General features: G+C 44.9%; 1 protein-coding gene across 1 annotated transcript in view; it reads right to left on the bottom strand.

Annotated features, from left to right (window-relative positions):
- The window catches only part of LOC146854204 (solute carrier family 23 member 1-like), a 186597-nt gene that overhangs the window by 60399 nt on the left and 110031 nt on the right, over positions 1–16167 (bottom strand). Inside the window, exon 7 of the mRNA XM_085650523.1 lies at positions 8808–8964. Within this exon, the coding sequence (XP_085506649.1) occupies positions 8808–8964 (157 nt within the window). The remainder of the gene's footprint in view (positions 1–8807; positions 8965–16167) is intronic.

Below are 16167 nucleotides of genomic sequence, written 5' to 3'. Positions count from 1 at the left end.
GAGAGGGCCTTAGATTGTTGTCTTTTTGATGCTGTTGTTCTGCATTCCTGTCATCAAAAGGCTCGTCTGTTTGACTTATTTGCCTTAATATCTTTAGGTGTCTGGGAATCCCAATCGTTATTCTGTATCCCTATAGTATGGTGCTGAGAATAGTGCATCTGAAGTTGATTATTAATTTTTAATAAACCTTTTAACCCAAGCTACTGATTCCTATTCCTCACTGTGTAGCCAAATGTGCTGCACTGTTAATTAAAATTTGATTGCTGTTAATGCTAACTCCCATCACCTCTCAGACGGCCAAAAGGGTCCATTGGAGGACCAATGGTGAGCAAGTGAGCCTAGAAAACGCTGGCTCCCCCTTTCTCAGTAGTCTTTCTGTATTGTCTCTTTTTGTTGATCACACATTGTCTGGGGACAGCGGCACTGCCAATTCTGATCATTTGTAATGAGAGGAAGTTAGTGTGAGAAACTGCCTCTTTGGTCAACACACTATGGCAACTTTCTGACACTAAAGGAACCAAATTATTCAACATAATTCAGGTTTCTCTCTCAATATGGGTTTACCAGACAGGATGTGTGGATGACTAAAAGCAGTACTGTGATTATTAATTAGCAGCATACGAGGGCTGAACAATGGTAGGAAAAATGTTTCAGAACTTTGGGGACAGACCACCGAAAATAAATTTATAAAAGTGGCAGGCCGATAGAAATAGCTGTTTACACAATTGCTTTTGAGGAAAAAAAATTCATTGCATCAAACGTTGCTTCTTAAAATAAACAGGATGAACTCAGCTGCGATTTACAGTGCACATGACTTCATGCTACATTATTTCAAAGCGTTAAATGTTTCCCATGATCTCTTACGTAGATGCCTGGTCACATCTCAATGTTGTTTTCACAGAAAGCATGTGAAAATATATTTTCTCAACATGTTATAGGAATTTACCTTTAAATAAACTGCTCGGTTTTGATTATGCTTGTGTTATGCTCCATTTCACAGACTTCAAAGTTAAATCTGGACTTTTCTTTTTTACAAGAGGTAACCCATGCTACATAAAGAACTGACATTTATGAGGCTTGACATATTGCAATGTGCTGTGACTTATTGTGGCTGCATGCTGTATTTGATTACAGCAGTGTGTGGAAAGCCTTCTTTTTATTTTTGAGCTGTGAAGTTAAGTGCATCAGACGCTCAGTGCTACATAATCTTAGAGTGGTGACCAACTGACATGGGTGCAAATTCAGGACGATGAGTGTAAAAATTCAGGACAAAGGGTCATAATTCAGGACAAAATTTCAGGACAGGAGGTCAAAATTCAGGACTAAACTTCGGGACAAAAGGTAAGTTTTTACAGACACATCAGAGGAGGTCGCTGAATAGTATATAAGTAAGCCCATCCATATCCAAACCTATCCATCATGTATCCTTCCATCATCATTTCACTCATCCATCCCTCCCTCCATCCACCCATTCACTAATCCATCCACCCTTTCACCCTATCCATCTGTACACTCATCCATCCACTCTTCCACCCATGCATCCACTCATCCATCCAGCCCAGGGGTCTCCAACCTTTTCTGTAGTGAGAGCTACTTCTGCTCCAGGAAAGTTTTCCTGAGCTACTAGCAAATTTTATAACTGTTAAATAGTGACTACAGTACATTATGACCACCCTAAGCAGGATTATCAGTAGTTACAACCCAAGTATTCCAGGTGTGGTTACCACCAGAAATGCTGGGAAATTGTTCATTAATATAAAATGCTGCTACCTGACTTATGAAGTAACAACCTAATCTTGACATGCCCTACTGCACAAAGGACATAAGTACAGTAATAGTTCTCCACTGCTCAGCTTGAAATATCATTCATTTGTTTCTGAAAATGCACATTTTTGTATCAAATACCACTTTCCACTGTGGTCAAAGAAACTCAATGTTCCAGAAGAAAACCCAGTGACTGTATATCAGTCATGACCATTATAATGCCAGGAATAGGTAAATGTAGGCCAGTCATGCTCCTAGGATTTCAATGAGGGCTGCTAGTATACCACAACTAGACCAAAAATACCCAAAATAGTGAAGGATGACCATTATTATGCCATTGCCACTATTATGCCAGGAACCGGCCGAATTATGTCAGGGATAACACCCTTGTGATGGGGGCTAGCATACACATTTGGTGGTCCATGAGATCAGGAGTACCTTTCAGGAAGCAATAGTGTTTAATATGGACGCACATAAATGCTGATAAGTCTTTTAATTTTCTATGGTCTGGATCAAGCCCTCTTCTCCTAAGGTCTTTTGTTGATCATGCACCCAACTGACACATTTTCACTCTGAATCCGGCAGTCCCACACTTTGGTGAGTCATCACTGATTACTGCTCAGGGTACTACTGCCGTACTTCTTTTCCACTGTTCACACACATGTTGTGACAGATAAAGCAGGGACTACAACATGGCCAATCTCCTTGTGGCTTAGTTATATTGAGATCTGATTCAGACTGAATACAGTGTTAGTATGCGTTACTGCCCTAGGTTTGGCTGGCCGTCACTCTAAGGGTCTTGACATGAGCAGTGCTGCCTTCTTTAATAGGCACCTAATGTCTGAATTTGATACTGGGCTAGACTTCTCTTCTGAGAGCTATTTTGAAGGTACTGGCGAGCTACCAGTAGCTCCAGAGCTACTTGTTGGAGACCCTTGATCCAGCCATTTACCCTTTCACCCATCCAGCCATCCTTTCACGTACTCATCCATCCACTCAGTCACTCATCCTTCCACCCATTCCCCTTTTCCGTCATCCATCCACCCTCCCTTTCTCTCTCCATCGACTCTTCCATCCAATCCATCTACTCATCCACTCATGAATCCATCCATTGACCCTATCACTCATCCACCCTGTCACTCCTTCACTCATCTATCCATTCTTTTGTCCTTCTACCCTCCCTTTCACTCACTCACCCATCCTTACATCCACCCTTTCACTCATCTGTCCATCCATTCACCCTTTCACTTATCAATTCATCAATACATCCATCATTTCACTCATCCATCCACCCATTTACCCGCCCATCATCCTCCCTCTCACTCACCCATCCATTCTTTCATTTATCCATCCACCCTTTTACCCATCCATCTACCCTTCAACCCATACATCCATCTATTGACCTTTTCTCTCATCCATCCTTCCACTCACTCATCCATCCATGTATCCTTTTTCTCATTATCCATCCATTCACCCTTTCATTCATCCTTTCACTAATCCATCCAGCATCCATCCATCCATGCCTCCCTTCATTTACTCACTCGCCCACCTTTTCATATTAATTATGAGCTGAGCTTTGTCTGCAGAGTAGCAGACAGAAGAGGTCCATGAAGAATTCCACCCTCACTGCAGTTCCTAAAGCAAGGGGTGGGGTAGGGGTAGGGTTCTATATGCCCCTGCAGATAGACAATCTGAAAAAGTGGAAGTCATGAGTTATGCATGATGCACAGTGCCAGGCCATGTGGTGACTGTGGCATGGTGTTGTTTCCAGGGCTTTAAGTGGAATGAAAAAACTGGGGGGCGGTCTCTCCAAAGGGGGTGTTCGATGTAATTAACGGCGTGGCTTAAAACACCCAAGCTAAAAATCTGTGCTTAGTATAGTGTACCACCCGACTGGAATTTTGCCTCTTCTGTCATTGTATCCAGATATATAACACAACAAGTAATGTTACACCTACAACAAGTGAGAACTATTGGCTTTGTCAATGGTTGTTAGTTGAAAAGCAGCAACCATAGCTTCGTTGAATGTAATATTGAAAATGCATCAGTTCTAAAATGAAGGGACTGTGGAAGAGCTCTAGCCCCTTCTTTTTAACTTGTTTCACCATCTTCCCTCTGACAGAATGCCCTGCCCTAGGCTGGGGGAGGCCCACCACATGCTTTGCAGATCACACTGGCCCATTGTCATTCTGTATGTGGCAATCAGCCTGCATACCGAATGACAAAGGGCAGGATGGGGCAGCACCATCAAGGAGTTGAGGCTTCATGCAGGGGAACAGTGCTGTTCCCTGCAATGCCTAAAATTACGGACAAGAGGCGTCCGTAAAAGGGATCATCACGGACAACGGACGGTCTGTGAAATTTACGGACGGGTGGTCACCCTACATAATCTGCAAGTGTATGTGAATATGCTTTGGCTGCAACACAGAAGGAAGTTATTCGGATTGAAATGCTTTTCTGAGCCAGCTGTCGTACTCAGGTATTTGCTGTAAACTGGTTTTAGCAGGCAGCTCACTCCGATCATTATTTCCGGTGCCATCCCTGAAGTAAATGCGCTTCTTTTTATTTTTGGAAGACTTGCATCCTCTCTCGCAGACGTTACCTACCCTATACATTTTGCCACTATATACATGATTGATTCTGTCTTTGTGTACATAGATCTCTACAAGCTTGACATTCATCTATATGAACAACATGCTTACTCACACATATTATAAAGTCATAAAAGCCTTCCTTAAATCTAATCATACCAAGTTCAATGTATACATATGATGCATGCAGCTTTGTGCTCATTTGTATCTCTACCTCCATAAGGTAATACGCTCATATTTGGTCAACTTTAGATACATCCCTACTAATATTTTGTGTACTACGAAGCTAGCTATGATGGTAAGTCTGGACTGTGCACTGATATTTTCCTATTACTAATATTGATTGCCTAGTTCATCCATTGTAGTATATTTCTGATAGACCCAAATAATCTCAAACAATATATTTGATATGTTTTAAGCTTGTATGTGCAGATCCAAGAGCATCCCTGTAAACAAAGGATGGAAAGGACTGTTAGCAATGCTTCACCTACAAGGCCGGCTAAGCATATGGAATGGTCCTGACTCTCAGACGCGAAGTTAAAAAAAGTCAAAAATAATTCTCTGTCAAAAAGGTCACGGGTCTTCAACCTTTAAGGGACACCTCCAATTAAAAGCTGCAACAGATTGAAGATAGGTGGGTGGATATGGAGAAACCTATTGTGGATCTTAAATAAAAGATTAGTGATGCACGTGATGTACCCAATATGAAATACAAAAAAACAGGATGTATCCAATATAATCACTAATCTTGAATCTGACACTGCCACATTGGAAAAGCAGGTAGAACGAATGGAAAATAGAAATTGATGCAGTAATCTAAGACTTTATAGTCTCCCAAAGTCCCTTTGATCCTTATTAAAGAACTTTTCCAAGCTCTAATACCTTGTGCAGTGTATATACATGTTGGCTATTTTTCTTTTCTATATTTCCATAGGCAGTACTCGGTGCGGTCTTAATGTATATAAATGTATTCCTCCATTGCAACTATGTTTAATGTAGTGTTTTGGAATGTAAGAGGTCTAGATAACCCCATAAAAAGAGAAAAGGTTTTAACATATTTATCCAAACTAAATGCACCAATAGCGCTCCTGCAAGAGTCTCGTTGTAATAATAGTCAATCTCTTAAACTAAAGAAGCATTGGGAACACAACATTATTACTCATCAACAATTAATCACAATGATGGTCTGTAATTTTTTGTCACAAATCCATTCAGTAATATTGTAATATCACATGAACATGATGATGATGGTTCCCTGAAGATGCCCTTCTTAAAAAAAGGTTATTTAACCATTTTAAACCTATATGGACAAGTATAAAAGGCTCCCAGTGATAATAATAATAAATTAAAAGTGTCCTTTGTTGACAATGAATATAATAAATAATAAGAATAATAAATAATAAGAATAAATTAAAAGTGTCCTTTGTTGACAATGAATATTTTGGTGTCGCTGGAGATTGCAATCACATTTATGACCCATTCATTGATAAGAAATACTATCAATGTGTCACAGACACCCAAAGCTGCTCAGACAAAGGTGCATTACAGCTGTGTTAAAGATTCAGGTTTCCCCTGCTTGGAGCATTTTTGCAATGGCAAATCCTGTTCAGTGGCACCTTGCAAGCTCAGTATGCAGCCGCATGCAGTGCTCTTCAGCGACAGCCTGCAGCCTTGCCTGCTGGAAGGGTCTAAGCTCTAAACAAGTGACGGAGTGAGATCAAAGAAATCTTGGCAGGACGAAGGCACCAAAAGTATCTGGCCAGCAAAGGGACCTTTCCTGGGCATGGAATTAGAATTTCTCCTACTTTGAGTTCTCCTGCCACAAACCAACATTTTCACAGGGAACTCGTCCCGTGGCTATCTGGCCTCTTGGAATCTTCTTCAGCTACAGCCTGCTTTCTTGCCCCGCTGAAGATGTTTGATTTCCATGTTTGAGACTAAGTCCCAAGGTAAAACCTTCGACTGGGGTGAACCTGGTTGATGTATCTGACCCGCGCTTCATCGCTGTCAGCCTCAAATTGCACCTAAGTTCCAGTGTACTGTGACCAGCTGACTGCGGCTTGATGCTTAACACTTTTTGAAGCTATTTTTAATTCTAAATTGGTTTAGGATTTTCCTTGCGCAGCGTTTGACGATATTGCTGTTTTAGTACTGCATAAATATTTCCTATATTGTCTCTAAGTTAAGTCTGTCTGCTCTGTGCCATAGCTATCAAGGGGTTGGGCTCAGGCTCATTTAGTGTCTTTAGTGGTTTACTCTGACAAGGTTGAGTTTATTTCTTTCAGGTGGGTAGGTATCCCCCTATACTAATAACCCAATTTCCTACACTGAGAGTACTGAGAACTATAAAATATGCACATGTGACTACCTGGCAAAACCTCATCAAAAGAAATATGTTTAAGATGCCATTAAGCACTTGTAATCAAGAAAATCTATCTGTATTTAACCCTCTTTTTTACAGAAGAAGTTTTTGAAGCTCCATTAAATACTACATTGTACTGTCATTTTTCTTCTTTTCATTCTTTCCCAACTAAATATGTATATAAAAACTCTTTATATTTGATACTGCTTCTCCTTTCTTTTTTCCTGCTTTTCTCTTTTTTCCTCTTTTATTATGTTCTGTCTTCCACAGCATCTTTTTCTATTAATGTTATAAACTTTTCATGTTGCAAATTTGAAGTATTTCAGTTACAAAAACCTTGCAAATATTTTTGATATCCATGTATAATTTTCATTTATAGGTGAATACTAGAACTGTCAACTTGATTTTTTTGTATTATCATTATTATCTTATAATCGTATTAACCTCTTTCATGCTGTTAAATCATTTGAAACCCTTAATAAAATTGATAAACAAAATCAGAAGTGGAAAGTTAAATTCTGTGTGCATACATTTTTCCAAGATTCCAGGGACACTTCAGAATATTTATGGCTGGGACTGCAGAGTACTTTGAGAAAGTGCTTGCCTTTTCAGTTACTAAGGCCGGCAAGGACTAAGCTTTAATCTTGTACAGGGCACCAAGGCAATTGAATGACTCCTTATAGATAAGGGGTAGAGGGCAAGAGAAAATTGAACTGTGGAATGTGAGGACATTGGTCCAGGATTGGGCTATTAGGAAGATGAATGAATTTCTAAATTAAAAAAGTAAAGCTTTGTCTTGGCCTGAATGGAAGAAAAAGGTTGTGCTCCGCTTTGGACCAAGCACTCTGGAGAGCAGGCTACACAAACAAACTTGAATATGTCTCTTTGGTTTTTCTTCTCCTCAGCCAGGCAGCATCTCCCAAGGGTATGTGAGAAACTCTGTAAAAAGCATTCCAATCTCAGAATGATTCAATCCCTTTATTTAACTACAATACATGTTCTGGTATTATTCAGTGCTTCATTTGTAAAAAACAAAAAAAACAAAAAAGAAGGAGGCCACTGTAGCTTCCACCACAAATTGGCCCTGCCATGCTGCCAATGATGGTACAACACCACTACTAACCACCACACTCCTTCTCCTGTTAGGGTGTACCGTTGTGGTGGTTTGAGGGGCTGGACCACTATTGTGCGCCACAGGGGCTCCTTACATTATCCATGGGTAGCCACCCTGTATGATTCACAAGACGGCGCAATGTGCCTAAGTCAGCTGTGGGACTGGAATGCGCATGAGTCCAATTGTGGGCATGTGTACAGGCTACTATCGCTACTGGTGCCGGACATGCGGGGAGGGGAGGGCAGGGTGGGGTACAGTTTTTTCTTTATATTTTAGTTGGGTTATTGGCAATGTATTGTGCATTGATAGATTTGAGTACTCAGGGTAGGCTGTAATTGGACACTGGATGAGGGACCAAAAGCTGGAAGCATTCGCACTGGTTTGCAATAGGAGATTCAATTGCAAAGGTTAAATTACTCACATGATGCTTCGACACTGTAACTGTGTATTCTACTATGCTGTCTGAGACTGTATGTCATTATGCCACGTAAGATTATGATATCGTATCATGTTTTGTTGTTTATTTGAATGGTTGTGTAAAATCAATAAAATACAGATTTAAAAAAAAACTAAAAAAAACACCACACTCCTACGAGTGTGACAATTTGGGCTATTCCAGTCCCCCAGAGCTATTAGAATGGCTCGGGTGGCAGGTAACAGTCATTTTAGTGCATATTGAATTAATAATTGACTGTTGTTGTTGGCATCTCTAAATTAACCTGACAGCGCCACCTTATGGCAGACTGTCCAAGCGTTGGTGTTGACAATTAAGTGCCAGTGCTGAGCCCTGGAAACCACTGGCAGAAATTAAGCACTGGTATTATTCAATGTCTCGGAAATCTCTCCTATTGCTCGTATGAACTCCACTCTCCAATGAATATGAAGACGCTAATCGAGTACAAAATGTGAAAGGCTGCACAGGCAACTATTTAGAGAATAGAACCAAAAAACACATTTAGACAGACTGATTCTTTACCTGGGTATGGAAAACGAAACCAAGGAGCTTCAGACAGGACATTTCCCTTCGCATCTGTTCGAGCCAAGTACCCATAACTTTGTGGATTTGACGGAAGAGCATTGGTAACAGTCAGGATAAAGCATACCAGCCAAGAGATGCCGATGCCGAAAAGGACCTGTTCAATCAGAAGAAAAAAATCAATTGGCGCAGTATATTCCATACCTTGATCAGTAATTTAGCACACAGGTAAATAAGGTTGTTCACATCTTGTTGACTCAGCAAGAGCTATCAGCAATTGCCATAGTTTTGTATTGTGGCAAATTTCAATGGTTCTTTGAGAATTGGGAGTGAACAGGCACAATCTCACAGCTATGCAAGCAGAATCTGCCTTGACCGCATAAGGCATTATCTTTAGATGACAACACTGGGCACGGACATAGAAATCTTGAAAGAGGCTGTATGACGGAACCATGCATGCCTTTACCAAGCATGCCTTTAGAACGCAGGTAATGTAACAACTGTGTTGTTACCACGCGTTCCTTTAGCAAGCAACTTGTTGCAATGACTTGCCTTAGGGAAGCGCTGGACTTTAGAATAGTATCATTTACTATTCCAACTCCAGTCTGTGACACAGTAGGGTAGGTGTTGTACTTAAAATCCAACACCAGTCCAACAATGTGTTCCCTGAAGCAAGTCGCTGTACCAACGTGCGTGCTTAAGGAACGCCTGGTAACAACACGTTCGTTGTATTGCCTTCGTTGTTTAAGGCACTACGCGGCTCCGACTGCATGATAAAGGGTGCTTCCCCTTGCAAGGCAACCAGACCTTGAAAGAGGTAAGGGATTGTACCGGCATAAAAACTAAAGTCTCTCTCATTTACTTTGTATGTATGTATGTATGTATGTATGTATGTATCTATGTATGTATGTGGTATTTCTGTAGCGCAGGTTTAGCCAACAGGCAGCGGAATGCTCATACATATGTATCTATGTATGTATGTGGTATTTCTGTAGTGCATTTTTAGCCAACAGGCAGCGGAATGCTCATACATACAATTCAAGAATGTTTTATGCAAACGGTTTGGTAAAATTTACAGAATAGTCATACATATTTAAGATAAATTAATATAACAATTATAAACAAAATTCTCATATAGAAAACAGCAACATCTCTACCATCCAATTAAATTCACGCATAGGCAGTATCCCGCTAATCCTTTATCAGCAGTGTCCACTCTAAAGAGATGCCAAGTATAAATGTACACAAAGATTAAGGGGCATATTTATGACATTAATGGCGCAGGGCAGCGCAGTGCAGCAAGTTACCTTGCTGCGATGCCCTGCGTCACAGGGAAAAGGCAGGAATGCGCTGAATTGTATTCAATACAGTCTATTCCTGTCCTTCCCATTGCACTGGTACCATTGGGGCAGCCTAGAGCCAACGCAGGGACCCTAGCATCATTGTGCAAGTGTGCCTGCGTTGCACGCAGGATTATTTTTGTGCTGGAAGGAGCACTTTCCTGCACAAAAACAATCCTGAGATGCTTTTTAGGTCTCGTCTGAGCCAGCGCATGCGTTGCTCTGCGAGTCATTTAGTGTGTGGGCTTTTAAAAGTCCTACCACACGCTTTTGGCTGGCATAGAGCGTACGGTTATGGGCACAATGACGAGCAGAGGCGCTATCTGGCTTTCTCCTCTCGTCATGGTGCGCGCACACCACTCGCCAGCCTGCGTTTTTTTTAAATTTCCTTTTTGTGCGCGCACGCACTCAACTCCTGGTCACGGCCGCATGTCTTGCTTGCGATCACTTTCGCGCGCACCATTTGCTTGTTGCGCGACCAATGCTTGTTGTGATTATCACCGCGTCCAAAGAGGTGATCGTCATAAACTCGTGCAGGAGAAATCAACATTATGTTCGCAGAGCATAGCTCCAGTTTTGATGTGAAGTCAACTTGGAAAATGCTATCTTTCTGACTGTCTTTGAATAGAATTCCAATGAGGCGGCATTGATTTTGGCATTTCCCTGAGGTTGCCGCGCTCAGCTCCATCAAGAGCCATTTGTTCCAGATAACACCAGCAGCATTTATAATTAATAACCTCACCTCTCTAACCAGACGCAATGCTTTTTTTAAATTATACATATAAATATTCATGAGCCCAGGATTAATAACGGCGCATATTTCGTTTTATTACACGATAAACTGCGCTGTGAACTAAGGATTCTTCCAGTAACATTTGAGCACCGTGGCGGAAGTACCCTTTTTTAACACCATTATTTTGAGAAACAGTTTGCTTTGGACTTGCTCTTTGAATTTTAATATTGCCACTCGGGCTGTAATATTTTTATGAGAGGCACACTGTAGTGCTCCACGGACCAGGGAGGGTCCTGGAATTAGCCGTATCCATTCGGCAGCCTTTTCATGCCCTCCCTCCCCTGTCATTCCATTGACTGCAGCCTTCACTGGGACCGAGAAGATAGTAAGATGTGGGATTCAGTGCCTCTGTTTAACAGGAAAGCTCTTCTCAATTTCACACGGGAATCTCACACAATAGAAGCATTGGGAAGAGGCTGACTGTGATGACTCTGCAGCCACCACATGGCGCAAAGAAAGGAAGGCAAATGGATGACACCAAGAAAGAGCACTCAAAAGGAAGGAAGGAAACACAGAGAAAGAACAAGCATTGGCATAGCCAATAGGTCTCACTTTTAGGACCTTATAAGTATTTAGTTATGCAGCACAATATCCTTGGTGCAACAACAACTGTTGCATGGCTAAACACTTACAAGGTCCCAAAGGCGAGACCTATTGGCTATGCCAATGCTTGTTTCTCTTTCTATGCATGCTACAGAATGCAGAACACTGCCCACATAGAGACAGGAAAAAATGAGGAGAAATAAACATATTTCTCCTCATTATGCCTCCTCTTGGGAGGCGCATTTTTTGGGCGGATTCCTAGGTTTACCAAGTTTGGTAAATCTGGGAATGCATCAAAAACCATGGGAGTTGTTTGGGATCACCCACTGCAACGCCCATAAAACGCCTCCCTTGCGCAGAGTAATGTAATGCAGCGATTTGGGCTGTGTTGCATTACTCCATATTTTTTTTTTATTTTTTTTTTTGAAAAGATTTTATTGTGCGTAAAAGGGTTACAAACACGGGCCTACAACCACCAGGGCCGGCCGCTAGTAGTCAAAGTGTTCCAGCATATCAGAAAATAATGGCTAGCCCACAGGGGCTCCGCACTATCGCAGTAAATCTGACTGCACATAAAGGAAATCAGAATACACACTTTTAGTATAAATAACAACAAAAAAGAAAAATACAGAAATACAACAAACAAGGCGAAACGACTTACGAAGGGCGGCGAACACCAGCCGGGGGAGTCAACACCCAACCACCCGAGGGCGGTCAATAAAAGAAGACCTGAGAGGGAGGGGGGGGCAACGAGAGAACCAAATCTGTACACCGAAGTACGAGATGCACAAGGAACTCTCAAGGATCAGGGGGACGAGGCAACCCCGGACGTATCTACCAAAGGGGGAGCACAGATAGACCCACGATACGCGTTCCACTGCCCCCAAATTTTACCCCAAGCCCCCGGCTTACCACGGGCCACATACACCGTTTTCTCCCTGAACATGCACCAGTCCATGTTTTCCTTCCAGACGGACACGGTGGGAGGCCGCTGGGAACCCCAAAGCTGCGCAATATCTCTCTTTGCAATCATGTTCCCCAAGGCCGCCAACCGAGCCTGAGCCGCATTACAGTCATTGGGCTCCCATACATTCAGCACACAACGACGCACCTCCGGCAGCAGAGCGACCCCGGTGACTCGTCTCATAATATCATGCACCCGGCGCCAGTATTCCGCCACCTCGCGGCATTCCCATAGGATATGGAGAAAAGTAGCACTGAGCCCGCAGCCACGCTTACAGAGTCCGTCGTCTGAAAACCCCATCGAGACCAGGCGGGGGCCCGTCACATATACACGATGGAGAATTTTAAGCTGGACCAGGCGGAGACGGGCCGGGATGGCCACCTCCTTAGGGGATGACAGTGCAGTCTGCCAGTCCTCATCGTCCAGCTCCACCCCATCTCCCGTCCATGCCTCCCGACGACGCACCAAGAGGTCAGCCCGATTGTTTATCAGTTTTTTGTAAATCAGGGAAATAGTACTGTCGGGGACGTGACCGTCGAGTATGCGGTCCTCGAGAGGCGAAGAAGAAGGGACCGTGGTCCCCTCCCCAAAGACCGAAAGCAGGGCGTGCCGAACCTGTGCATAACGGAAGAACTCTCTATCACTAAGCTCATACTCGCGCTGAAGCGCCGCGAAGGATTTAACCGCACCTTTAACCCACAGGTCCCCCACTCTGCTGATGCCGATCGTATCCCAGCACTCAAAGCCTTTCGTTGTCCAGAGGTTCCCCAAACGGTCTGAGTCGAATAGAGGAGTGGCGCACGTTAAACGCTCACTCCAGCCCATCGCAACGTTAGCCGCCTTCCATACACGGACCGCAATCCCGGTAGGGCCCGTAAGGGCCCTACCAGCAGAACGCGAGTAAAGCGCTCTGTTATAGTTACCGCCGGGGAGCAGAAATTTATCCATCTCATATGCCGGGTTCGAACCAGGAGCGTACGTAGCATGATTAATGGCAGTCAGCTGGGAGGCCCAATAGTACCGTCTAATATCAGGAAGCGCGATGCCCCCGTCATACCAGGAAAGAGTCAGCTTGGCCAACGCGATACGCGATCGCCCGTCCCAAACCAGTCTCCTCTGCAGACTCTCCACCTCCCTAAAGTAGGCCGCAGGAACGACATCGAAGAAGTTCTGGAGTGCATAAAGGAATCTGGGAAGGGACATCATTTTAAACAGCGCCGCGCGACCAAGCGGAGACAAGGGCAGCTTACACCACCGAGCCGTATCCGCCCTCAAACGCCGGAGTGGAGACAGGAGATTCTGCTCATAGCGGACCGCCGGATCCAACGAGACGTACACCCCCAGGTATTTAAAGCCGGACTGAGATATTTGGAGCGGAAGCCGAGGCGGCAAGAGAGGAAAACCACCTGAGATAGGATACACACAAGATTTGGACCAGTTGATTATCAGACCCGAGTTTTTCCCGAAGGAAGTAAGGACATCAAAGAGAACATTGAGCGACTTCCGCGGCGAGGTGAGATACAGGAGAATATCATCCGCGTACAATGAAACCCGATCCTCGAAGCCCGGGGCCCACCGGAGCCCCCTAATCGAGGGCTCCCAACGGAGCCAGGCAGCGAGCGGCTCCAGGGCGAGAGCAAAGAGCAGCGGGGACAACGGGCACCCCTGCCTAGTTCCCTTTCGAGAGCGAAAGGCCGAGAAACCCGCCCATTGACAACCACCTGAGCCATTGGTCCAGCATAAAGGAGCTTCACCCAGCCAAGGAACCCCTCCCCAAACCCAAACTTCGCCAAGACGGCCCAAAGAAATGGCCATTCAATGGTATCAAAGGCCATCGTGGCGTCTAGGGAAACCAATATGGCCGGTTCAGCCAAGTACTCAGCCCTAGCAAGGACGCCGTGCAGACGCCGTAAGTTGAGAGCGGTATTACGATGTGGGATGAAGCCACATTGATCCGGATGTATCAAGTCACATATAACGCTCAGCAAGCGATTAGCGAGGACCTTAGCAAGAATTTTGGGTTCGGCATTCAGCAGGGAAATAGGCCTATAGGAGGCACAGCGGTCACGTGGCTTACCCTCCTTGGGAATCACTACTATAGTAGCCAGACGCTGGTCGTCAGGAAGGGAACCCCTCTCGAGCGATTCCTGAAACATATGACGGAGGAAAGGCGCGATTTTATCCGGGCGCAACTTATATAGTTCAATCGGCAGGCCGTTGGGGCCCATAGCCTTGCCCGAGCGGAGGGAGCGAATCGCAGTAGCTATCTCTTCGACAGACAAAGGGGCATCCATCAGCTCGCGGTCATCGACGGATAAGCCGGGCAGGGCAATATCCCGAAGCAGAAGACGAGAGTCGTCCTCATCTCTATCGGACACCGGGGAGTACACTGTACGGAGGTGGTCAGCAAAACACTCAACAATCTCACCAGGCTCAATCACACACACTCCATCCGACACCCGAAGCTCCGGGACCACACGATTCACTCTCTCCTTCTTGTCCAACCAGGCAATCAGCTTACCCGCCTTGTCTCCAGCGTCATACAACCTGCCCTGCTGCTCCCTGTATATAGTCTTGGCAGCATCAGTGACGAGAGACTTATATTCAAACTGCTTCAGGCTGAGGGCATGCAGCCCATCCGGGGTGACACCCGCCTCCAAGGCTGCCTCTAGCCCCGATATTTCAGTCTCCAGCGTCACAACCGCCTCTCTCTTGACCCTCTTGGCCTCCACTATCTGGGACAGGGCATGCCCGCGGAGCACTGCTTTGAAAGCTTCCCACAGGGACACCGAGGACAACACCGACCCCTCATTCTCAGAAAAATATTGATCAATCGACTTAATCAGGCTATCACGGATCTTGGGGTCTCGCAGGTACCAAGGGTTAATAGGAGCGATCCGCCCAGCGGACCGCGACCCGGTGTCAAAAAGCAACCACAGTGGGGAATGATCAGATATACCCCTGGCCAGGTGTTTGACCTCTCGAATCCGAGCAGCCTGGGCCGCGGGCATAAGGAAATAGTCCAGTCTGGAGAGACTCCCATGGGCCCCAGAGTGAAAGGTGTACTGACACTGTGTCGGATGCATTAACCTCCAACAGTCCACCGCACCGAAGGTCTCCAGGAGCCCGCCCAGCCACGCCTGGGCAGCAGGGAGGGCCCTGGGCGGATGACGGTCCAGGTCACACGAGACAACCGAATTAAAGTCCCCACCCATAAGCAAAAGACTGTCAGGAAGCCCAAGCAACATACGACCCAAGTCTGAGAAGGTGGAGTTCTGGAGGCCCGGGGGAACATAGACTGAGAGCAAGGAAAGGGACTGCCCCTCCCACCTCCCAGTCAGAGCCACATAGCGCCCTCTATCATCTGGGACCACCCTGGTGATCTCCAACGGAAGTGAAGCTCGCAAGAGAATGCCCACCCCTCTCGAACCAGTGGTGAAACCAGAGTGGGCCACAAGTCGATATCCCCCCCTGTTCATAGCCCGACAAACATTGCCAACCAGATGCGTCTCCTGTAAGAACACCACATAAGGAGTCAGACGACGCAGATATTGCAGCACAACACCCCGTTTGATATGGTCCCCCAATCCATTGACGTTCCAAGACATCAATCTCAACCCGTCCCCCCCCATCCCATCCAGTAGATCAAAGGCCCCCTAGCAAAGAGCTCAACACCCAAGGATGAACCATAGCCAATACTTCGCCTTGAAAACAAAAAAC

The sequence above is a fragment of the Triturus cristatus genome, chromosome 4_1 (genome assembly GCF_964204655.1).
Source record: "Triturus cristatus chromosome 4_1, aTriCri1.1, whole genome shotgun sequence".
Lineage (NCBI taxonomy): Eukaryota > Metazoa > Chordata > Amphibia > Caudata > Salamandridae > Triturus > Triturus cristatus.
Note: the sequence above shows the minus strand (reverse complement) of the source record. Positions and strands in the feature narration are given on the sequence as shown.